Source organism: Salvia hispanica, chromosome 6 (assembly GCF_029641045.1).
Source record: "Salvia hispanica isolate PSC_SH4W2 chromosome 6, Shi_PSC_v1, whole genome shotgun sequence".
Lineage (NCBI taxonomy): Eukaryota > Viridiplantae > Streptophyta > Magnoliopsida > Lamiales > Lamiaceae > Salvia > Salvia hispanica.
The window spans coordinates 13,285,651-13,311,221 of record NC_142697.1 but is presented as its reverse complement, the minus strand read 5'-3'; the positions used below and the strand labels follow the sequence as shown (position 1 = coordinate 13,311,221).

At 36.2% G+C, this 25,571-nt stretch overlaps 2 protein-coding genes and 1 long non-coding RNA gene across 4 annotated transcripts; 1 reads left to right on the top strand and 2 right to left on the bottom strand.

The window, feature by feature from the left end:
• Positions 1–8,439: 8,439 nt before the first annotated feature.
• On the bottom strand, positions 8,440–10,942 carry LOC148923247 (uncharacterized). The gene is made up of 3 exons (XR_016133068.1): positions 9,098–10,942; positions 8,933–8,992; positions 8,440–8,752 (listed from the first exon to the last, which is right to left on the bottom strand). It is a non-coding gene; the product is annotated as an uncharacterized LOC148923247 (long non-coding RNA).
• A 5,947-nt stretch (positions 10,943–16,889) lies between these two features.
• On the top strand, positions 16,890–18,959 carry LOC125204782 (flavonoid 3'-monooxygenase CYP75B137-like). The gene is made up of 2 exons (XM_048103512.2): positions 16,890–17,924; positions 18,230–18,959. The coding sequence occupies exons 1-2, from the start codon at positions 17,010–17,012 to the stop codon at positions 18,848–18,850; spliced, it is 1,536 nt and encodes a 511-aa protein (XP_047959469.2). The 5' UTR covers positions 16,890–17,009; the 3' UTR covers positions 18,851–18,959.
• A 277-nt stretch (positions 18,960–19,236) lies between these two features.
• Positions 19,237–23,100, bottom strand: LOC125203322 (enolase (DUF1399)). Of its 2 annotated transcripts, none has more exons than XM_048101641.2 (8): positions 22,855–23,100; positions 22,504–22,618; positions 22,029–22,412; positions 21,239–21,499; positions 20,542–21,062; positions 20,329–20,459; positions 20,026–20,186; positions 19,237–19,956 (listed from the first exon to the last, which is right to left on the bottom strand). In XM_048101641.2, the coding sequence occupies exons 1-8, from the start codon at positions 23,019–23,021 to the stop codon at positions 19,411–19,413; spliced, it is 2,286 nt and encodes a 761-aa protein (XP_047957598.1). In that variant the 5' UTR covers positions 23,022–23,100; the 3' UTR covers positions 19,237–19,410. The 2 variants fall into 2 exon arrangements, with proteins under 2 accessions (XP_047957598.1, XP_047957599.1); XM_048101642.2 differs by having other exon boundaries at positions 22,029–22,401; positions 22,855–22,994.
• Between the last annotated feature and the right edge of the window lie 2,471 nt (positions 23,101–25,571).

The following is a 25,571-nucleotide window of genomic DNA, read 5'->3' as shown; positions in this document are numbered from 1 at the left end:
CTCCCTCCGACCCAGCTAAGATGACACATTTCTTAGTCCACGGGATTTTAGGAGTTGTTAGTTAATATAGTTAATTCGAGAAGAGTGTGTGGAAGTATTAAATGGAGAGAGAAAGAGAAATGAATATTTAATTGAAATGAGAAAAAAGTAGTTGGCTGAATTAATTGGAGAGAAAAAAATTACTAAAAATAGAAATGTGTCATATTGGTTATACAAACTAAAAAGGACAGTGTATCATCTTAAGTGAGACGGAAAGAATAGTAGAAAAAACACGGAACATAATTTAACTTTACAAATTTAAATATTTCACAAAATCAAACAATTTGTATCAAACAAAATAGCTATTCAAATGACAGACAAAGAGAGTAAAGATTATACACATTTTTATCTTACTTACTTTACTTTATCTCTACTCTAACTATTTATTACTCCCTCCATCCCCGATTAGGAGTCACAGTTTGACCGGACACGGGTTTTAAGAAATGTAAAGAAAAGTTTGTTGAAAAAGTTAGTGGAACGTGGGATCCACTTTTTTATATTAGTTTTATAATAAAATGTATAAAGTGAGTTAGTGGAATGTGGGACCTACTTACCATTTATGGTAAAAATGAAGTGTGACTCTTAATTAGGGATGGACCGAAATGAAAAAATGTGACTCTTAATGGCAGACGGAGAGAGTATCATTTTTGCAAAACAACGTCTGATTTGAAGCGTCTCACTGATTTGAAACACGGAAAGTATCAGTATTAAATTATTTTCTTTACCAATTTTCTATTTTCATTAAACAAACATAATCTATAATGAATTTGTTTTTTCCAATTTCATGGAAAGTAACCAAATGTCGACCAATGTTTAATATTAGTATCAATACCCCTAAAATAAATAAATTTAAAGAATCTTTATCCGTGAATTAAATTTGTGATCAGGTGACAACTACCAACAAATAATAGTGAACGACTCTATTAATATTCTTTAAAATAACAAACGTGTGCTGCGGTGTAACTTCTCACTGTTTCCGGTCAACAGAACCGATATGGATTTGAAGCTTACTAAATTGGTGACAAACATAAACGGATGTTAAATTTGATTAATAAATTAGTGGTGGATTTATATTAATGATATATAGCCATAGTATGATACTATATCTTTAGTGAAAACGTTGATTATTAGTAGTACTATTAAAAATGTAAAAAGGCTAAATACATTTGTATAAGTGTACTATGTGCATCTCCAGCCATTGAAAATGAGACTTTTTTTTTATGTATGTCACAAAATGGTAAAATAAGACTATTATTCATAAACAGAGTATTCATAAAAATAAAATATACCCACACAAATTAACTTTAATTAAAATTACCAAGGTTCATTTATCTAAAAAATTATTTTCCTTAACAATTTTACTTTTTCATTAAACACACACGATCTTTTAATCAATTTAACACGAAAATTAAATTCTTGTTTTTACAACTTCATTGAAAATAACCAAATATGGGCCAATGTTTAACTTTCGGAATCAATACCCCTAAAATAAGTAAATTTAAAGAATCTTTATCCGTGAACTAGAGCGAATAAATTAGGGGCGATTATTTTAAATTTGGCAGGTGACAACCACCAACAAATAAGAGCGAATGACTACATTAATATTCTCCTTAAAAATAAAAACGTGTGAGCGGTTTAACTTCTCACTGTTTCCAGTCAAAAGAAATGATATGGAATTGACTCCTACAGTATATCGTAAATAAACGGATGTTAGATTTAAATAATAAATTCAAGGTGCATTTATATCAAGCGTTGATTATTAGTACTATTAAAAACGTAAAAAGGCAAAATATATTTGTATCAGGGTCAGCAAAATCGGCAAAACTGGATGTAACAAAAGCTGAATAAAAATAATGGAATTGAAGAAATAAAAAAAGGAATGTGGTCCAATATCATTGAAGCTAAACTCCATGGATATAGAATGGAGAGAGCTCAAGCAGATTGGACCAAACATTTTCTATGCGCACAAATAAAATCTCGGGAATGAGAGTAATAAACACTCCAGAGAAGAACTATGTGCAGTGCAGCTTTGCAATCAAAAAGAAATTGTGGAAAAAAAAAAGCATTAACTAAAGTTTGGAAACAGTTGAAATAAAAGGGAGGCAGGCGCCGATAGTTATGGCTAACTCCAAACCATTTTCGCTTCTTTATAGGGACAGACAGTGTGGGTTGTGGGCTGGGCCCTTTCCCTCAAACCCTAATCTACAACAGCACCCATAATTAATTAGTGTGCTGTGCAGTTGCAACAATGCATCCCTTTTTGAGTAAATAAATTTTTTTTTTTTAAAAGTGTAAGTAAATTTATTTAAAGCAATACATGAGCTATAGAGTTCTCGTGTAACTTTTTCTTTTTATTATTGTAAGAGCATACATGATACCGTCCTAGCCAGCATGCGGCTAGGCGCTCGGCTAGGGCGTGCCGGGCTAGCTAGGGTGCTATTGTGCGCCGACCACCTAGCCGAGCCAATTTATATCTTTTCATTATTTTTTAAATTTTTTATTTCTGCTCTATATATACAACTTATTGCACTAATTTTTTAAAAAATATTTGATAAACACCAACAATTAAAATGAATTAAATTGGAGGGCTTTTGAAAAGGGTGTTGGAAGGGTGAGGCTAGGCTGTGGCTAGGCTATGGCACCAAAGTTCATAAGAAAAAATGATTTTTACGCTCTGCTCTTGTAGTTCTCTTTTTCAAATTTTGAAGGAAAACGTAAGCAGTTTTTCTCTTTTTGTCATAATGCATATCTAATTCCATCATAGATTAGCTCTGGCAAAACATGAAGAGAGGTTGAAAACATAAAATCAAGCAGATACTGAAAAATTTTCACCATGGAAATGTTAGGGAGATATAAAACAGAGAAACAAAAAATCGGATATCTAAAAGTCGTGTTTATCACTTTCAGATCAAATCAATTTCGGGGTTCAACCAAAATGTTTGATCGGATAAAATTCAGAATAGTCGAAGATCATATGTCTGTATTTTTTATGATCATGAACCAGAAAAAATGATCAGTAGAAGAAGAAGATGAAACAGTGCAATGAAACATTGCAACTGTTGGGAAATGAAACCGAAAATAACCGAATTTCAAATGTTTCCTAAATTGCAATTTAGTCCTTCGAATTTCGGAAATTATATTTTCGGATGAATTTCCAATACAGTAACTTTCCGATACTGTCGGGAAACAGCTCGACCCCAGCCAGGGGCTCTGCCCCTTGGACCCGCCAGGGGCTGCCGCCCCTTGCACCCCGCTACCCGGGGACGCTGCCCCCGGACCCCCGTTCATCTATCTTGGAGCTTCGCTCCTAATATTATAACGAATTCAAATAAGCGTGCACTCCGCACCTCCATAGTTAAATGATGTATCATTATAACAATAACCGATCATTCAAGTTAATCCAATTACACTAAAATATCTAACAATCCTCCCCTATTTTAGTGCAATCCTTGATTAACTAAAACAAGTCATCTCAAACATTCAAACTTTTGCATAAATGAAATATCGTAACGATTGAATTACATATTAGTACATTACACATTCCAAATATTCGAATACCCCGGGTGTCTCTAAGGATTGAACCCTGGGAACTCACATTGAATACATAAAGATAATGTACACAAAAGTTTACATATGAATAGTTCTATCTTGACACTATATTTTACTAGCCTGTGTCCTTATCCTTCATAAACATATCGAAACCAAGTCCCAGCTTCTTGAAGCGGCTAAACTTCATGCTTATATAGGTAGCTCATTTATTCTTGCACCTACATTTGCAATTTTTCAAAAGAACTATTAAGAATCTATATATTCAACCTCCTTAACTTGTAGGTCCGAACACATACCTTGGGACGATTTTCAAATGTGTTACAATCTCCAACATTAAGTTTTCCACATTGAATTCTGCATCTAGTGTCATACTAAATGGGAATTGGGTATCTTAATATCAGAGATTTGTAGTGGACTTTAATCCCATCCCTATAGCCGATTTATACACAAGATCTCTACTTAACCCTTTGGTTAAATGATCGGCTAAGTTGTCATGAGTTCTTACAAACTCCACAGATATCACACCATCCAAAATAAGTTCACGAATCATGCTATGTCTAACACCTAAGTGTCTTGACTTTCCATTATACACTTGACTATATGCCTTAGTCAAGGTAGCAGCACTATCACATCTGATAGATATAGGTGATATCGGTTTAGGCCACAATGGAATCACATCTGAAGATCATTCTTAGCCATTCAGCCTCTTTACCAGCTACTGCTAATGCCACAAACTCCGATTCCATTGTTGAATTTGTTATACAAGTTTGTTTTTTTGATGCCCAACATATAGCACCACCTCCAAGACGGAATACCCAACCACTTGTGGAAGAATGATCTTCCATATTGGTGATCCAACTTGCATCCGAATAACCTTCAAGAACAGAAGGAAATCCAGAATAAGACAACCTATAATCCATTGTTCCTTTTAAGTACTTAAATACTCGATTCATGGCTTGCCAATGGATTAAACTTGGATTATGAGTATATCGACTCAACTTTCCAACTGCAAAGGCTATATCGGGTCAGGTACTAATCATAGCATACATTAGTGATCCAATAGCCTTTGAATATTCAAGCTGATTCACAGCAACTCCTTTATTAGGTACGAGTTTTGCACTAGGATCAAAAGGAGTCTTAACTGGAGAACAATCTTTGAAGTTAAATTTTTCCAAAATCTTCTCAATATAATGTGATTGAGAAATGGAAATTCCTTGTTCTCCATGTGTGATCTTAATTCCAAGAATCACATCAGCCTTCCCCATGTCTTTCATCTCAAACTTAGATGACAAAAATGCCTTTGTTTTATCAACTTGATCTTGGTCAGTACCGAAGATCAACATGTCATCCACATATAGGCAAATGATAACCCCTTTACCGGTAGCATCAAATTTGCTATATACACACTTGTCTGCTTGGTTTAATACAAAACCATTAGACAATACTACGTCATCAAACTTCTGATGCCATTGTTTGGGGGCTTGCTTTAGTCCATAAAGAGATTTTACCAATTTACAAACCTTATGTTCATTACCAGGCATGACAAAGCCTTCTGGTTGTTTGATATAAATCTCTTCATTTAATTCACCATTCAAAAAGGCAGTTTTGACATCCATTTGGTGAATTACAAGATTATGTATAGCATCAAGTGCTAATAATAATCTAATTGTGGAAATCCTAGCAACAGGAGCATAGGTGTCAAAATAATCAATTCCTTCTCTTTGCCTAAAGCCTTGGATAACCAATCTGGCTTTATATTTGTCTATGCTTCCATCCACCTTCATCTTCGTTTTGAAGATCCATTTGCTATTTAAAGCTTCACAACCAGGTGGTAAATCAGTCAGTATCCAAGTACCATTTTGGATTATAGAATCCATCTCCTCTTGGATTGCCTCTTTCCAAAAAGCGGAATCTCTTGAAGCCATAACTTCTTTGTAAGTCCTTGGATCATCACCAATAGTAAAGCAATACTGATATTGAAAATTAATTTCATTTCTTGATCCTTCAAGTAAGTACAATTGGAAATCATTTCCAAATGACTTAGCTTTTCTTGCTCTACTACTTCTCCTAGCCTCAGGAGGTGTATCTATCACCTTTCCAGTAACATCATCAGAGTTACTAGATCTTGCAATCATGCCTCCAGGTTTAGGTATAGACGTGAATCTATCCTCATTGCCAAAATCAGCATCCCTTGACTCAATAATAAAGTGCACAGATACATAGTCATTAGGTTCTAAGACATAGAACCTATAACAAACAGAATTTTCTGAATACCCCAGAAACACACAATCTATGCCTCTTTAACCTATGGTTTTCATTTTAGGGTCAGTTAGTCTTACCACTGCTCGACAACCCCAAACTCTAAGATAACTCAATTTTGGAGGTTTCTTATGCCAAAGTTCATAAGGGGTAATCTTGTTCCTTTTGTTAGGAACTCTATTCAACAAATAACAGGCTGTTAACATAGCCTCACCCCAAAATCCTTCACTTAGGCCAGAATAACACAACATTGAATTAATCATTTCTTTCAACGTTCTATTCTTTCTTTCAGCTACACCATTTTGTTGTGGTGTATATGGAGCAGTCGTTTGATGTACTATACCAGTCGATTCAAAATACGCTGGATCATAATACTCACCTCCCCTATCAGTGCGAAGAGTTTTAATCTTCACACCATGATAAAGCTTTACACTTTCCTTAAAGATTTTAAATTTATCAAGAGCTTCATCTTTTGAATAACATAGATAGACATGGCAAAATCTAGTCGCATCATCAATAAAAGTAACTACATACTTTTTATTACCAAGTGATGGAGTCTAATGAAAATCACACAAGTCACTATGTATAAGTTCTAATACCTTAGTTTCTTTATTTACATTCTTATTGAAAGGTTGTCTAGTTATTTTAGTTAACATGCAAGTTTTACACCTTTCATTATTCAACTCGAAAGCAGGTATCAAACTCATTTTCGACATATCTTTTAATCTCTTATAATGAACATGACCAAGTCTAGCATGCCACAATTCTGATTTACTAACATGATTACCAATACTTGAAGAAGTCATGCAAACAGAATTATTCATAAAAGAGACATCTAGATTCAACCTAAACATGCCACAAAGATAACCAAAGCCAATAAAATTACCATGCGTTGACAGAATGTATTTATCACTTTCTAATACTTGTTTATAGCCACAACTATTCAATACAATACCAGAAACTAAGTTTTTACGAATTCCAGGTACATACATAACATTTTCTAACAACAACGAATTTCCAGAGGTAAATACTAGGCTAACAGATCCTATTCCTTTGATTGGTTCAGTTGCAACATTGCCCATCTTCAAGGAAGATCCATCTTCAATTGATTTAAAGTCCTTGAACCATTGACGATCCTTGCATACATGACATGTTGCACCCGAATCAATCCACCATGAGATATCATCATCCTGCACATAAAATGCTTCAGAGATTATTGATGCATAATAATTCTCAACCGAATGATCATTAGGTACAAAAGACGAACCTGATTGCTTTTCCGGATCCTTGGATCCATTTTGACCAGCCTCGTTTTTCCTTTTTCCTCCACCCTTTCCAGACTTACAATCCTTCTTGAAGTGCTCGGATTTGCCACACTTCCAGCAAGTCAGTTTGGGCTTCTTATTCCCATCCTTACTGTTATAAGCTTGAAACTTCCGTTTCCCTTGAAACTTACGTTTCTCTTTACCAGCCTTTGAGGATTCACCCTCTTCCACCATGTTCACAGAAGAACCGACCACGTTTTTAGTATTACCACCAGAACTCTTTTCCATATCACGTATGGACTGTTCAATTTGGAAATCACTTCCAAGTTCGACCAAGTTCAGTTCCTCCTTCTTGTGTTTCAGATTATTTTTAAAATCCTTCCAAGAAGGTGGCAATTTATTACTAGAAACAGAAATAGATTCATCCATTTTCATATCATATTGGGAAAACTGTCCCAATATCCTCAACAATTCATTGTATTGTTCCATGACAGGCCTCGAATCAACCATTTTATAGTTGATAAAGTTACCAACAAGAAATTTCTTGCTAGAGGCATCTTCTGCCATATACTTGGCTTCGAGAGAATCCCACAATTCCTTAGCAGACTCTACATTTTGATACACATCAAAGAGGGAATCAGACATAACGTTTAAGATGTGGCCACGACATATGTAGTCATCGTTCTCCCACTTCATCCGCCTCCTCGTCTGTTCCAGAGTTTCATTATCAACAGCCTCGGGCATGGGAGTACTCAGAACGTACACCACCTTGAGATTTGTCAGCATGAAATGCATCTTCTTTTGCCATCGTCTAAAGTCCTGGCCAGCAAACTTATCTAACTTTGCGAAACCTTTCGCTCCTTCCTTCATCGTTTCTTTGTTCGACATATTGATTTGATCTTTGTTAGGGAGATATAAAACAGAGAAACAAAAAACCGGATATCTGAAAGTCGTGTTTATCACTTTCAGATCAAATCAATTTCGGGGTTCAACCAAATATTTGATCGGATAAAATTCAGAGTAGTCGAAGATCATATGTCTGTATTTTTGATGATCATGAACCAGAAAAGATGATCAGTAGAAGAAGAAGATGAAACAGTGCAATGAAACATTGCAACTGTTGGGAAATGAAACCGAAAATAACCGAATTTCAAATGTTTCCTAAATTGCAATTTAGTCCTTCGAATTTCGGAAATTATATTTTCGGATGAATTTCCGATACAGTAACTTTCCGATACTGTCGGGAAACAGCTCGACCCCAGCCAGGGGCTGCCGCCCCTTGGACCCCGCTACCCGGGGGCGCTGCCCCCGGACCCCCGTTCATCTATCTTGGAGCTTCGCTCCTAATATTATAACGAATTCAAATAAACGTGCACTCCGCACCTCCATACTTAAATGATGTATCATTATAACAATAACCGATCATTCAAGTTAATCCAATTACACTAAAATATCTAACAGGAAGGCCACAAAACATTTCAATAAGCACGCTTTTCCAAAGCTGTCAATAAAAGAAACAAATGAGATTCATCCAAGAAAAATCATCATCAATCATAACTAGCATTCAAGAACTTCAATAGCTCATTCCTATTGTTCTCGGCCAACTTGTCTTCCTTTGTTTTATCCAGCTTCAGTAATATCTATATAAAGGAAGTGTGACATAAATTTATGCTCATATTCATTAGTTTAATAGCAGCATAATAATGTAGTAATGCTGAGAAGGGGTATTAAACTGATAGAGGTTCATCACCATTGTAACACATGAGCGTTTGCGTGCATTGCACGTATGCTGCATATGCAGATGAAGGAATGAGTCATACCTTTTTCCCAGAGACCACCACACTACGACGAGCACTGTCATCTTTGTCCTTTCCCAAGAACTGAATAAACACATCAGAAAACATAGAAGTCTATTGCCATGACATATCTATAAAGGCGAGGATGCAAGCAGCGCATAACAGATTTTAGACAATTGAAATAAAAACCTTGGAAAGCTGCACGGGACCACTAGTCTCCTGCTTCTTCTGTATATAGCTCACATTGGCATGACGAAACCAAGCCAGAAACATCCAGGATCACCATGTCACAGAAACCAGCTCCAATTTCAAAGAGCCATAAATGAAAGGCAGAAAGTAACATAAGAATCTCATAGCCAATGGAAAAAAACACAACCATGATTCCGCCTTAAGAACATATCAAGGGCCACTTCAACAAAAACTTTTTGATTTTCGAAATAAAGTGGAGTAATAAAATGAAGATCTATTGAGCAAAAGAAATCATTTTCTACCACTTTATCTTTTAGTTTATGGCGTCCATGGCTATGACCTTTCTTTTTCTCTATCTTTTTTCTGTAATGCAACCAACCAGTAAACGAGCAATAATGTGTGACAAGAAAAGAGTTACTCAACGAGACACCTTCTTTGATTTTTCAATCTTTTTATGCCGCTTTGAATTATGGGATGCATGTTGTTCACTGTCGGAAGAACTGGAATCCACAACAGCAAAGCATTTTTCAGTAATAAAAGCGAAAAAGATAGTATGAAAAGATTAAAACTTTTACTTTGTAAGGTATTATAGTTTATAGCCTGAACTTTCGGCAAAGGTTTATATAGCCTCAACTTTGATTTAGTTTTTATATAGACTTCGAATCCTCTTGAAAGAGAGGGGTGCCTTCGGGAACGCGGACAGAGGTGGTGCATGGCTGTCGTCAGCTCGTGCCGTAAGGTGTGGGGTTAAGTCCCGCAACGAGCGCAACCCTTAACCCGCAACGAGCACAACCCTCATGTGTAGTTGACATCGTTGAATTTTGAACCCTGATCAGACTGCCGGTGATAAGCCGGAGGAAGGTGAGGATGACGTCAAGTCATCATGCCCTGGGCGACACACGTGCTACAATGGCCGGGACAAATGGTCGCGATCCCTAAGCCCTTAACTTTGAGAAAACGTCACATTACAATTATGCCAAAACTATGATAGTATCTATTCTTTTCCAAAATTAGACCTAAAACAAACGACCAATCACCATGAAACCAGAACCTAATGTATTCTACAGTAAAAGGTATTGCTAATGGTAGGTAGCTCGTAGCCGATCATCATCAGATCTGTGGTGTGATCAGAATTGCACTTGAAAATTGGCACCATTGAGGGCTAACTTTAAAGTGTGATTTCGACCATGTAGATCACATTAGGCACTAGCCCCATGGTAATTGACTATGGTTTCAGACGTAATTTTGACAAAGAATATCGTCTCGTCTGCCACAGTTTCAACGTGATTGTGGCTATAATCAGACAATTTCTCAAAGTTCAAGCTAGATAGAAAATAAATCAAAGTGGGGGCTATATATTGAAAACATACTATAAACAACACTGCCACATTTTATAAACACATAAAAAACACTGCCACATTTTCATCTTAAAATATATGAGTGCATTGCAATCGATATACACACCTATCTCATGCGTCCAATAACTTTATCTTGCAACTTGCAAGACACTCCATGCTCTCTGTCATTAGGCTACAATTACTTATATTGACCAAGCATGAAAATAAAAGGAATGGTGGACATTTATAACAAATTGAAGGACTGAAAATCAATAGAAAGAAAATGGTGCGATTAATACGGACTCACCATGACCAGCAGCACAACAAGCAACATTACATTATTCTACGCTTAAGTTAATTTCCCAATCATGGAAATATGGAATCTCCACTGGATTGGTAATATACTGTATGATTAAATTTTAAAAACATGGGATATATCTTTACTTGAAATTATATAAATTTCATAGAACTCACGCAAACTAATTAATACTTCCACAAAAAAACTATATATTTTAAATTCCCATTTTCTTTCTAAGCTCTAAAATAGCTAGTATACATCTTTGATTTTCTAAGGTAAATAAGTAAGTAACTTGGAATTCATAATTTCATATTCCATACATATTTGTAATCTCATCTGTTCTTTTACATCTTTTTCCCCCTACGTTTCCTTCAAATAAATCAACTTCAGGAATATTTTTAAGAAACACAATAAGCTTCTTCTGAAACACCCCAACTAAATATCAGCATTCAATGCAGGAATCAAAATTTCATACATTTGGTTCCCAAGAACAAATTGTAGTTTCACGGACGGTCAGATTTTTATTTTTCTTTTTTCACAACAAACAAACAGTAAATTGGTTTCAGCCCAAAGTTATCTTATTCAATAAATTGCTCCAATGTTCAACCTATAAAATTTGGAATCAACATATAACATGACTACAAATTTAAGTTAATTCCGAGAGAAATTATGTTGGGGAGATTCAATATATAGAACAGAAAACGGATATCTGAAAGTCGTGATAAACACTTTCAGATCAAATCAATTTGGCGGTTCTACCAAACTATTCGATCGGATAAAATTCAGAAGATTGTTTGAACTTTTTCGAATGCTCATTGTTGAACATAATCAAAACCATAAGTAATGATCGGATCGGTTTATAAACATGAACAGACGCGTCTGTTCATTTTCTAACCGAAAATAACAGAATTTTAAAGGTTTTTGAAATTGCAAATTGGTCCTTTTACTTTTCCGAAATTACATTTTCGGATGAATTTCCGAAATTACATTTTCTCGACCCCAGCAAGGGGCTGCCGCCCCTTGGACCCCGCTATCCGGGGGCGCTGCCCCCGAACCCCCGTTCATCTGTTCAGGGGCTTCGCCCCTAACATTATAACGAATTCAAATAAGTGTGCACTCCACACCCTTCATACTTATATGATGTATCGTTATGACAATACCGATCGATCAAGTTAATCCAATTACACTAAAATATCCAACAAATTAATCAACTGAATTTCAAATAAGACTGGAGTTGAAAAATCGTATCATCAACATACTCTGCAAATAGAAGCCAATCCTATGAAGCAGGAATTTAGCTTTACATCGGGAAAATGAAGGAATACGGAAAAACCTAAATTAAGATTCATAGAAAAACAGATTCAGCACGGAATTTTGTAACAAACTTTTTATTTATGTATAACCTGTAGTCTTCAGAGGAAGAGGTGTAGCTTTCAGAAGAAGAGAACGACTGACGCCTACGGCGACGTTCCGTACGAGAGCGGCTCCTTTTGCTTGCTTTGAGTTGGTCTTCGTCTGATTTTTGTCGGCGACGAGACCCGTCGGAGGAGGAAGACGATGTCGTTGAGAAAGAAGATGGCGCCATTGATCTTGTATATGATATGGGAGAGATTTTCAGAAAACGGACTCAATTTGAAATTAAACTCGAGGCGAATTTTTTAGAATAGAGAATGAATTTTCTGAAATAATAGGATCATGACATATGAATTTTTATAATTTTTTTGAATTTTTATTTATGTTTCTTTTTTCAATTTTTATTATGTCTCTCACAATATTCACTATTTTACCAAATTATCTCCTAATTTAACTCCTTTGACTTTACTTTTTACTCCTTGAGATTGCTATATTATACTCCATGCGTTCACAAAATGTTGTTCATGGTTCACTCAATATGAATTTTAAAAAATGTAAAGAAAAAAATGAGTGGGATATTAGTGTAAGGTAGGTTTGGAAAGTGAGGTTCATTTACTAAAAATGAAAAAAAAAAAAAAAAAAAAAGTAAAGTAAAGTGAAGTGAACAATATTTCCTTGACGAACCGAAATGAAAAAAATTGAATAACATTTCTCGGACAGAGGGAGTATTTACTAATTGACCAAATTATCTCCTAACAAATAGTAGTTGCCACTTGTTATTCTCCATTTGTTTTTTCCGATCAATTCATTAAGAAAAATAGTTGCCACTAAATGGAAAATCAATCCTAACAAAATGTACTACCATATTGTTTTTTCTAGTACTAAAAAATGTATTAACGGTTGAAATAGTGGTTGTAGTCTGCTGGCTGCTGCTAACATAGTTTCTTTTCCCACCCAAAGGTAAAAGTGAGAGAAGATCAGGCTAAGAGCATCCGCAATGGTCGGCTAGCGACCGGCTAGCCGATTCGTCGCGCTAGCCGATCGGCTAGCCGAATCATTGCAATCGGCGAGGACGAAATCGGCGAGCGGATCGGCGTGGGCTGGCCGATCGCTCGTCGCTGGCCGATCGGCTAGCCGCCATTGTGGCGGCCCGATCGGCCAGCGCTATTTTTTAATTTTTTTTTAATTCTTTTTTTAATTCTTTTTTTAATTTTTTTTTAATTCTTTTTTTTTAATTTTTTTTTATTCTTTTTTTTATTTTTGAAAAACTATATAAATGCGATTTTCTCTATGTCTAAATTTCTGTACAATAGCAACATATAGTGAGGAGTAGAGTGGGGCGGTGGCCCCCGTTCGGCTAGCGGCAAACTATAACGGATTCAAGGCATACTAACATTTTTTTATGTATTTTTTAATAAATTAGTGAGGAGTAGAGTGGGGCGGTGGCTCGTGTGTGGAAGCCCGGATTTTTTTTTATCTTGCAATTTTTTTTATTTTTAGTTAATGTACTTTTTTTTAAAAATAAAATTAATGAATTTTCCCGTATATGTCTCGTAAATTTAATTCGGTAATTTAATCGTGATTTTAATTCCGTAAATGTAGTATATTTTGAATTATTTTTATTACGGCTGGCCTATGGCTGGCCTAAATCTGATGTGGCAGGTGGATTTTTTAGTATTGCTGACGTGGCAGGGGAGAGAATGGCTAGCCTATGGCTAGCCTATTGCTGGCCTATGTACCATTGCGGATGCTCTAAAGACGAGTGCTTAATGTGGAAATTACTGAGGTAGAAACGACGGTCACATGACTCCTTAATTTGGATCTGCACGACTGCACTCCTAAATTGCAGTGATTTGTACTCCCTCCGTCCCGGCTAATATGACACATTGCTTAGTCGGCACGGGATTTTATGAGTTATTGGTTAAAGTGTTTAATTGGAGAGCGAGAAGGTGAGTGTAAGTATTAAAGTAGAGAGATAAAGAAAGATGGATATTTTAATAGGAGTGAGAAAAAGTGGTTGAGTGTATTAATTGAAAAGAGAAAATTACCAGAAAAGGAAATGTGTCATCTTAGTTGGGACAAACTAAAAAGGAAAACGTGTCATCTTAAGCGGGACGGAGGGAGTACAATTGATTGAAAATATAATTCGAGTAAAAATTATCGAAATTTGTGTTGAAAATATTAAGGGATAATTTGGTCAATTCATAAATATTATGAGAGAAATAATAAGAAAAAAGAAGAGAAAATAGATAAAAATTCAAAAATCTCTTATTCCGACAAATTCGCATTTCGGTCTGCAAATTAAGTCCCTTTTCTGAAATTTCTCCGTCTAGAATTAATGCACATCATACCACCCACCAACAGACGGGTAGACCGAGGCAGGGGCGGATCTAGAATAGAATGAAAAGGGGGAAATACTCTACCTCAATTTTTCATAAGTATGTAGGCATTTATATTATATTACCTTAATATATGTAAATTCACACTATTTGGCCCCTTACATTTAAGAAAATAATAATTTAGTTGCCCTTCCCCTAAAAACACACCACCTTATACCTTTACATTTAATAATATAATATATTTTGTTTTATTTTAATATTTATTTATTTACATGTTAATATTTTTGCCCTCGTGTTATAATTTTCTGGCTCCCTTAGACTGAGGTCACAAACTGTACGTTGGAACAATATTTGCGTGCCTTTACATTTGAACGTCCGGATCAATGGGCGAAGTTTCTGTCGTGGGCGGAGTTGGCACTCAATAACAGCGTGGTTGAGGGGTCTGCCGCAAGAGGTGATTGTTGGATGTGGTAAATAAGCCAGTTCGGTTGACGTTAGTCCACACAGTCCAAGTCAACCAGAGACCCCAGGAGCACTGGATGGTATCCAGGTCCGATAGAGCCGAGGAAGAAGGCACATGGAAGACAACTAAGAGCATACGAAGTCATTTCTAAATGTCTGCCTTAAGGATAAGGCTGTTATTAACCCAAGGTAGTTGATACGGACCCAACAGAGGCTGACCAAGGATCGCCATCGCCATCACGAACTGGGTCGTCGTCTCGGCTACTCCAGTCGGCGGCGAGCACAAACACATGTCGTCCGCCATGGACACATGGTCCATATGTTATCTCATCTTCAATGTGCTTATTGTTTATACACTATGTTTTTTGCCATTAATGTAGTGTTTTAATTCCCTTTCTGTTGTCTCTTTAACATAGGCGGTGAGTGTTCAATTGTCCGTGTGTTGTTTAATTTGACTTTATTAGAAGATAATATGATAGTGGATTCTGCAAGAAGTTATAGTAGGTGAATCTTAATCCCGCTTCTATAGGAATTCGTATGCATTGAAGATTGATTCATAGATTAAGTGTTCAGCTAATTATGAACTACACATTATATGCACATTCAGTGTAAGTGATTAGGTTGTTGAATTAATCCCAATATATTTACTTTTGATGTTGGTGTAGAATGATTCAAGTCTAATGAGCAACTTGAAGTGACATGTCTATACATTTGTAAAATCTTTTAGTTGTTAAATGATTGTTTAATTTGTCATTATCTTTGAAAACTAAAAATCAAACCTTTATGCTATATACTTTTATTTGCTAGAAAGTTTAAACAATCTTTCACCTTTCATGTGGATCGACACTTGAAATTCTTCTCACAACACTGTAATCTTGCAGTATCGTGATATTATTAGAGCTTATTAATAAACTTGATATATTACGTGAATTTAATTGGATATTCTAAACACTAAAATACACATCAAACGCTTATTAGACAGTTAAGATATTTGCTGCTTATTTAATGCAAGAGTGCAAATTAGTAGCATAACAAATTTTACTTACTTTTTATCGTCTTCTCTCTTACTTTACATACTTTTTCTTATATTCTCTCTTACTTCACCAATTTCTAATTAAAATTTGTGTCTGTCGACAAATAAGACTAAATTTTTGTGAACGGAGAGAGTATCTTTTAGGGGCATAAAAATTGAGACGCAATTACTAGCGTTTGGAAATTTTTAAAATTATCCATAATTTAACACATAAAAGAAAACGTCCCTAAGTTGATGGCAAATTATCTTGATCTTTTGCTTATTAGAACGCTTCTATTTGTATCCGATAATTTTAGTTGGAACATTAACAATAAGAACACTTTGAAGCATTGGTGATATAATTAGACACACAAATTAGCATCCTTAATAGCGTTAAAAAGTGTCTTTATTTAATTTTTTATGGCAGTGACTGAACTAAAGAACTGGTTTATTTGATTTGGACAAAATCTCCTTGGGGTATAGGTATACCTTGTTCCTTGTGATGACCAAGTATCTCACAAGAAAAACTAGAGTTAATTTATTTCTTATTTAGTTTTTTTTATATAGATCAAATTTTGATAAAAATAAAGTTAATATATTTTGAATTTTAATAAATTGTTTATTTATATTCCGCATCAATTACGATAACAATGTCAAGATTGAGCCGAACAATGATTATTTTTCACTCTTTCTCGTTAAAATTTTACCTCACTATTCAATTACAGTAAAAATTTTCACTCTTTCTCGACAAAGCCATGCATCAATCATTTGTATTGAAAATTGGGCGCAAACTTACAGAATTATTATTGTTGGCTATAAATGAAATTTTTGTTGAAATTGATGAATTATTATTTATTAAGCTTAAAATGAATAAAGCAACAAGGAAATGCTGCTCCCGATGTTGTAACGGAAAACTCCATGAATAAAACCAATGGATACTTTGTCCATACTCAAAATCAAGATTCCCATCCAATTATGGTATCATCTCACACAATATAGTAATCACCGAAGACAAATTAAATAGAGCCCATGACCATCGACAGCTCCACCACAAGTCAACTAACGAGTTTGGATCCATCCAACATTATCCAAAACAAACACCACTATTGCTATGCAGATAGTAACTAATCTCACCTTTTCCGATCAAATCTTCAACGGCAAAGTTGCATTGTATGCAATCCCCATCATCGTGACACTGATCTGGTATTCATGGCTCCTCTCACGAAAACGAAAACACCCTCTACCCCCGGGCCCACGGGGGCTGCCCCTCGTCGGAAGCCTCCCCTTCCTCGACCCCGAGCTGCACTCTCACTTCGCCCATCTGGCCGCATCCTACGGCCCCATCTTCTCCCTGAAACTCGGCAGAACTCTGAGCGTGGTGATCACCTCCCCGGCCGCGGCCCGCGAGGTGCTGAAGCAGCACGACGTCGCTTTCGCCAACCGCCCCGTCCCCGCTGTGGTGATGTCGGCCGAGTACGGCGGCCGCGACATCGTGTTCACGCCGCACGGCCCCGAGTGGAGGATGCTGAGGAAGGCCTGCGTGCGCGACATGCTCGGCCACGCCACGCTGGATGCGTTCTACGGCTACCGGAGGCACGAGGTCAGGAGCATCGTCGCCCACTTGTACGGTCTCAAGGGTGCTCCTGTGAACGTTGGCGAGATGATGTTTTCCGGGGTGCTTAATGTGATCACGAGTATGCTGTGGGGAGGGACGGTAGAGGTGAAGGTAAAGGGGGAGTTCAGGGAGGTTGTTGGGGAGATCACGGAGCTTCTTGGGAAGCCTAATGTGTCTGATTTCTTCCCTAGCCTTGCTTGGATGGATTTGCAGGGTTTGAGTAAGCAATATAAGAAGGTAAGTATGAAGCTTGAGGTTTTGTTTGACAAGATTATTCAAGACCAAATTATGACAATCAATGGAGGTGATCTTGGTAAAGCAACCAACTTTTTGCAAGTGCTGCTGCGCCTCAAAGAAGATGGTCATACTGGAATTCCTCTCACCATGATGCATATCAGAGCATTGCTTATTGTAAGTTTGATTAATTTCTTTTCTAAAGCTATATTTTGAATGACTATATATGTATATATATATGGTCCTGTTAGGTGGACAACTATCTTAAATTTGATAACTGATAACTATGTCAACAACCTATGTTATGGATTTTAACACAAAGACATTTGTATGTCAACTATAAATGTAGTTGACATATGTATGTCTTGTATTGATATATATGTAAATATAGATGTTAACAAAAGACATGGTTGTTGACATAGTTCCTAGTTATCAATTTTTAAAAAAGTTATCTACTGATCAGATCCCTATATATATAATAGGATATGGTTGTGGGAGGCACAGACACGACCTCCAGCACGGTGGAGTTTGCGATGGCAGAGATGATGAAGAAGCCTGAAGTGATGCACAAGGCTCAACAGGAGGTGGATGCCGTGGTAGGCAAGAATCGGGCGGTGGAGGAGTCCGACACCAACAAATTGCCATACCTAAACGCGGTGATGAAGGAGGTTCTACGGTTGCATCCGGTGCTTCCACTCATGGTGCCACATTGCCCGAGTAAGCCCTGCATCGTTGCAGGGTACAATGTCCCAAAAGGGACCCGCACTTTTGTGAACGTGTGGGCGATACATAGGGACCCCGAGAATTGGACTAATCCAAATGAATTCATCCCCGAGAGGTTCATGAATGGCGAGGGTGATCGTTTTAGTAATGACTTCAGTTACTTGCCTTTCGGGTCAGGTCGGAGAAGTTGTGCTGGAGTGGCAATGGCGGAGAGGGTTGTTATGTATGCTCTAGCTTCACTTGTGCATAGTTTTAGGTGGGAAGTGTGTGAGGGGGAGACTCTGGATCTTTCAGAAAAGTTTGGGATAGTGTTGAAAAAGAAGGTTCCTCTTGTTGTTGTTCCTTTGCCAAGATTATCGCATCATCACCTTTATGAGTAGGTTTACTGGTAATTAATAATCTCTATGATTGCAAGATTTGTTGTTTGAGGAGATGATGTTGTGTTTCATCAGTTATTTGGCATCAAGATAATGTTGCCCCTTTTAACCTTGTCCATTCCATTTTAAGTGACATATGTTCTATTTTGGATTGTTCCACCCTAAATGACATATTTTAAAATATAAAAACATCATTCTCTACTTTTTTTCCTGTCTTTTACTTTATTCTCTCTATTTTAGTCATAAAGTAACACTACAAAATTTTGTGCGGAATTAAAAATACTTCATTTAGAGTGGAACAAAAGAAGTATCTTTTGTTTTGTTCAAACTGTGTTGACTAGGCTGATTCCAACAAGTAATATTGAAGCCTATTAGCCCAACACTCTTAATTAGTTAATCAAGCTAGTATAAATAATCCAAATATCCCAACAAATAAAAATACAACTTCTACTTCGGTATGATTGGAAGCCATGATGAATGACCTGCTATCAGTTTGGCCATAAATCTGATAATGTTCATCATTTGGCAGATCAACTTCTCTACAAGAGAGTTATTTCAACATCTCAAGGAACTATTCCACTCCTATACAAATTATCTCCACCTTCTGCCTGTGAATAGTTTGAAGATGATGGAGCAACCCCTTGATGATCCCTTGCTTGAGATGCCATAACCACCTTAGCATTCCAATACCAAGGATGAAGTTTCGAACACGAAACCAACGGTGCATACGAAGACGGATGTAGCATCACCGACCCCCAATCCCTCTCTCCAACCTTAGCTTCGCCTATCCTTCTCCGCACCAGCAGCCTCCCGACATCTTCCCTCTTCATCTCTGATACGCTCCGGAGTATAGCCATGCCTAAGAGAAGCACGAGGACCACATCTTCCTCAGGCAGCACCTCCACCACGAGAAGTTTCCAGTTGAGAAGAGCAGTGGCTTTCCCGGATGGGATCTCCTCCGAGTACCTAACCATGGTCACGTACTCATCTTCCTCTGACCTAACATCTTGTTCCATTTGTTCGTTCTTCATGGCTGCCTTCGCCTCTTGTGTTTCTAGGCTGGACTTCTTGACCTTGTATTGCATATGTCTACCTTGCAACAGCTTTACCTGCAATTTTTATCGTTCGATTACGTTGTAGCTATGCGTTTTTCTAGTAGTGTGGGGTTCTGATCTTACCATTGGTTCAGAAGACGTCTCGCTTTGCAGATCAAATCTCAATCCCGAGATAGATTTTGATGAATCCCATTGTATCACGAAATCAATTCCGGATGAGAGTTTCCATGAAGCTTGGAGCTCTTCTCTCGGAGCTTTTGGTGTAGCCGTACCAACCAATTTCTCTGCTCTAGATGGTACCACACAACAGGCAACACGAAAACAGACACATAAAAATTGATAAACACGAGCAATCCAGATAGGCAACGGTCATTTTCTCAAAGAATGTTTGAACTGTTATTGAAGCCTTGAAGAACGAGTGCATACCAGGAGATCTACCGATTGAACCAGAGCCGATAACATAAGACCACGAGCCCTCGAATATTTGTATAATGCGATCTTCCCATTTCACAGCCTTAGGAGCTTCTCCACCTCTTCGATAAAACCCCCCTCCGACTCTGTTGTGAGATAATGTGCGATATCAATATCCAATTCATTGTAACGTACAAGTTTTTCAACGAATATGCATGCATATCCTACCTCATTCGAATAACAAAACACTCTCTACCTCCATGATCCAGAACAGTACGAGACAACCATCTCCCCTCCTGGGGTCGGTACTGATTCATCTTCAGAATAACATCCGATATCATCGCGCCTGAATCATCTGTCACCCGGTCTGGCACGCATTTCAGGAAGTAAGGTGCTTGCACAGGTGGAGTTATTGAAGTAACGACCCTTGCTCTGTCATCGATTCCTTTCTCTGATGCGAGAGAGGGTGCACGTAGCAAATCATTCCAAGAAAACAATTTGCTATCTAGCAGAGTGCTGCCTCTAGAACAGAAGCCTCCATGGTGACGCAGATCAAGTATTAGTCCTTTGGTCCCAAATTCACAGTAGATATGCCACGCCTTCTGCCAGGTTTCTGGCATGAAATGTGATATTGGTTTGTCCATTTTCAGCTCCCTGTGACACTTTGCAGTTCGCAGACGAAGGAAATCCCGAGAAGGGTTTCTTTTCACTTGCTTGGTGTTTGAGATTAGTTTTACTGCTATACATACCTGCAATCACAGATGATTTGTTTAAGCATCTTTATTCATTCACTAATCTCATAAATTAGTTTAAAATCTGCTATATTCAAGCTAGCTTTGGCAAAGATGATTAGTTTAAAGCAACTTTCGCTTCCTAATAAGCAACGTTGGCAAATTGAAATGGATAGAACTAATAATGAACAAACCTCAAACAAGAACCTCGGCACCAAAGACTTGTATTTTGTGTTGACATCAGTATTTGTTACATCCCAGTAAAAAGGGGGTTGAACAATAGGCCTTGTGATGGCTGCACCACCTGCTTTTTCATATGGCTGATCAAATGTTTTTTCCCACAACATCTTTGTTTCTTCCATGTCTTCTTCTTTCATAGCGCCCCCTACCCCGACTATCTTCCACACATCTCCCTCCAACTCCTTGAAGTCTACTGCATATACCGTTGGATAGCTCTAGTAAATCCAAGTAAAATATATCTTCCATCATTATATTTCTCAAGAATAACCATAACTCATATATATCCATATACATTGCGCAATGTATAGAAAGGAAAACAGGACAATTAGGGAACGAAAAACAATTACTTCTCATAAACACAAGATGAGAGTTTGGATGCAATTTCACTTTCTAGTCACAAGGCAAATGCATAATTTACTTAACTGATTGTAACAAATAACAACAAAATAAAAGCCATGTAGTCTACAAAGTTCCACTATTATACCTAAAACACAGCGTGAATCACGCATATGTGGAAAGACAACAAAACAGAGAGGCAACATGGGCAAAAAGCTACTCCCTGAATAAGCTCCATGTGCTTCTCCCTTATTAACAATAAAAAGACACAACTTTGCAGCAGTGAATCCATGCCATCGATGTCACATTCAAAAAAGCATTTCTATATCCATAGCAACTACACAAAATAATGGCTTTCTTTTCTACTTCGCTCCAAAATGATGAAATATTCAAGGTGAAGAAAGTCACCTGATGAGTAAGCCACATTAGGTAGACATCTGAGGTGGGCACAATGCAAGAACATTCATCACCGAACCTATTAACCATGTAGATAAAACCTCTGTATCTCTGCCTGGCTGCCACTAAATACACCATCTCACAATAGTAGGGCTCGGCATACATTCTACAAAGACTACTACATCTTGACACTTGATCCAACAAATCCTCACTGATAGAAGAGCGGTAATTTTCGACATCGCCATCGGCCTCGTTTTCGAAGGGCTCGGATAGGAACTTGTGCTCCCAGACTTTCCTGCATCTCTCCAGTGCATAATCTTCATTTTCCTCATCAAAAATATTTGGTTTTCCTATGAGTTTTGAGAATCTCGACTGGCAGTAATCTCTGTAGTTGGCCTAACACAGTTTTACATCAAGTACCCATTAAAAAAATAATCTCTTTCGCAAAAGGGAAAAAAATTGTAGCAAGTGAATCAACATTAATTACCCAATTAAGAGTGTGGCAGAACCAAACCCATTCAACATCAAGAGGTGGAAGAATCATTGGAGGCTTAGAGCCCGTTGTGAGATCAGCAATTAATGGCATCCATATCTCATTGTACCTGCAAAATTAAACAAGAGAATCGCATTAACTTCAACTTCTAAAAGTCCACAATAAATGAAGAGAATATCAAGAATGATAAAAACTCAATCTTTTTCACAAAACTGGCCTTCCAATAGCTTCCAAAAATATTACTCAGATTTTTTATATTAAAGTAACATAATTAACACCTAAAATCCAGGAAAAATGCAGAGAAACATCAAGAAAAATGATGAATAATCCTATTGGAAAACTGGCCTTCTAAGAGCTTCCAAAATGGTGGGTTTGTGATTATGGAAATGAGAATCGGAGACCGATCTAAAAAGGCGGATATTTCTTCTAGCAGCAGCGACAAGATCGACGCTGAAGTGAACAGTTTCCCCCTCTGATATCTCACTAAGAGTTCTCATCGAAGCAGCTGACATTTCTTTAGTCACGAGCTTGAGACAGGAGTTGAATTAATGGAGTCCGAGGTTATTATTTAAGTTGTGATTCGTGAAGGAACATTTTTTATAATGCTATTAATAGTGGCATGGGTAGCCGTCGGAGTGGGTGATGTCGACGCCAGGATTAAAGTAGTTGATACGTGGAGAATTATAATGCTTTTCTTTAAATCCAATGGTTTCCTCTAATAATCCAATGGATTTCTATATCATCAAAATTTGTGTAATGGATTTTAAAAAATTACGATATTTATTTGTCAGAATTATGTTGGGAAAGTAAATTCAATATACTATTAATGAGGAAAGTAATAAAACAAAAAAGTTAGTCCTCCTAATTTTTTAAGATTTCTACACCCCAACTTTCCTTATATATACTCCCTTTATTATCAGTGTATCATTTTCAATTTTGCAAATGATATTTTAAAAAATAATATTTTTTTTGTTCTATTTAAAATAAAATATTTAGAAATTGGTATAAGATTTTATATAGTGTTGTTTTATGAATTAATGAAGAGAGAGTAAAGTAAGAGAGATGAAAAAGTTGAGATATACTACCTCCGTTCCCAAATTTTGACACACTTCGACCCGGCACGGGTTTTAAGAAATGTAATGGAAAGTTAGTTGAAAAAGTTGGTGGGATGTGGGTCCTACTTTTAAAGTATTAGTTTTATAATAAAATGTGAGTAAGAATGAGTTAGTGGAACATGAAGTCCACTACCAAAAATGGTAAAAAGTGAAGTGTGTCAAATTTTCAGGGACGGGACCGAAATAGTAAACTGTGTCAAAATTTGGGAGACGGAGGTAGTAGTTATTTCCATTTTAGAAAACGTTTCATTTTTAATGGGACAACCTAAAAGGAAAACGTTTCATTTTTAGTGGGACAGAGGGAATATTTTTTTACTCTCTTACTTTATTCTTTTTATTTAACACAGATAAAATTGTATACTAAATAAAAATGTTCCACTTAGAATGGGACGGAGGGAGTATTCTTCTTCACCATTCCTAAAATTCTTATCTATGTATTTCATGTACTCCGTAGTTGTTAGAAATATAATTATATTTATATTAACAAATTAGTACTAACTCAATAACTAAAAATATTAATATAGTTTTAAATTAACGAATCATATTCATTAATAATAACTAAGAAATAACTATAATTGTAGTAGTAATAATATTTATTATTAGTAGTATTATGTTATCAACTAATAGTAATGTATTGTAATCATAACTAATTATAAACATTATGAATTGTAAAAATAGTACTACTATTTTATTCCTCCTATTTATAATGATAAAAACAAGGAGTACTATAATTGCAATATTTTTTCAGCAATTGCTTGCAAACACATGTTATAGATTTGATAGAAGAACATATAGCCCCCAAAACCTGACTTCGTTTTATTTATTGTCTCTATGATGAAAATTCTTATCCATTCATTCAAAGTGATATATATGTATGTTTTCTTTTTAGGATCTCTCATTTTTATTGGCAAAATTTAAAATTGATATCATCATTTTAAAGTTTGATCTCTTCACTCAATTTACAAAATAAAACTACATTAATATTTCATGCCGAGCAGAAACATAGTACACAGATAATTCATATCTTTTCAATTTCCTAATTTTATTATAAAATTTATAAGGGCAATCTTATTATTTTTCTCAAAACTCTCCTTAATTTATATTTGTATAGATATAAATGAGGATTTTACTTCCTGAGTTTGATGTACGTTTAAATTTTTCCTTTATCTTCAGATTAATATGTGCGAACTTATAATATGGTTTATAAATTAAATTACACGTATAATTTATTAATTTAGGGTGATTAATAAATATTTGTTGAAAATAAGAATTGAAGTAGTAATTGCCTAATTGGGACATGAACTTTGTAATAAGGTTATACAGGAACATAATTAGTAGGAATCCACCAAAGCCAGGTTTGTACATCTGTGGTAAAAATAAAATAAAATTAGGTGTTATATAGAAACAACTTACTAGGTTTTAATTTTCACACTTTCTATGGGGCGAGCACATATGCATTACGACATTATTAAAATTTCAAATATAAATCTGGTTTCATTTTCATGCATTTATTTTAGATATATTCATTCGTTAAAATTTGTAGTTTGTTCAACACCGCTTATCATTTTATCATGGTCTTATTGCAACTCTAAGAGTAATAAAGTTAATCATTCAATCAAAAAAATTTGTGCACTGTGCACTAATTGTATGTCGTTAGAGTATTATATGATGAGGGTCCTTTCTCTTTTAAATAAGAAATAATCTCTTTTTGAATTAGGAATAATTTAAGGTATCGTTGCGACTAATGATGTGTAATGATTCCATGTGGACAACAACTATGCGGCCAGATACATACTATAAGCCAAACGCCAAATTAGGTGAACCCATTATTATGACATGACAATACGTATATTATGATATTGCAAAGTTTTGCACTTATCTTTTTCCATTATGCTTTTTGTCCCAACTCCTACCAAATATAATTTACATAATAAGAAATGGTAAATT

What these genes read in the sequence shown, in the direction of transcription:
- LOC125204782 (XM_048103512.2), top strand. Translation starts at nt 17,010, where the DNA reads ATGCAGATAGTAACTAATCTCACCTTTTCCGATCAAATCTTCAACGGC. An exon ending in ATATCAGAGCATTGCTTATT is followed by an intron (nt 17,925 to 18,229) that starts GTAAGTTTGATT and finishes TATATATAATAG; the next exon opens with GATATGGTTGTGGGAGGCAC.
- LOC125203322 (XM_048101641.2), bottom strand. Translation starts at nt 23,021, where the DNA reads ATGTCAGCTGCTTCGATGAGAACTCTTAGTGAGATATCAGAGGGGGAA. An exon ending in TTCAATCGGTAGATCTCCTG is followed by an intron (nt 20,187 to 20,328) that starts GTATGCACTCGT and finishes CATCTAGAGCAG; the next exon opens with AGAAATTGGTTGGTACGGCT. An exon ending in AGACGTCTTCTGAACCAATG is followed by an intron (nt 19,957 to 20,025) that starts GTAAGATCAGAA and finishes TAAAAATTGCAG; the next exon opens with GTAAAGCTGTTGCAAGGTAG.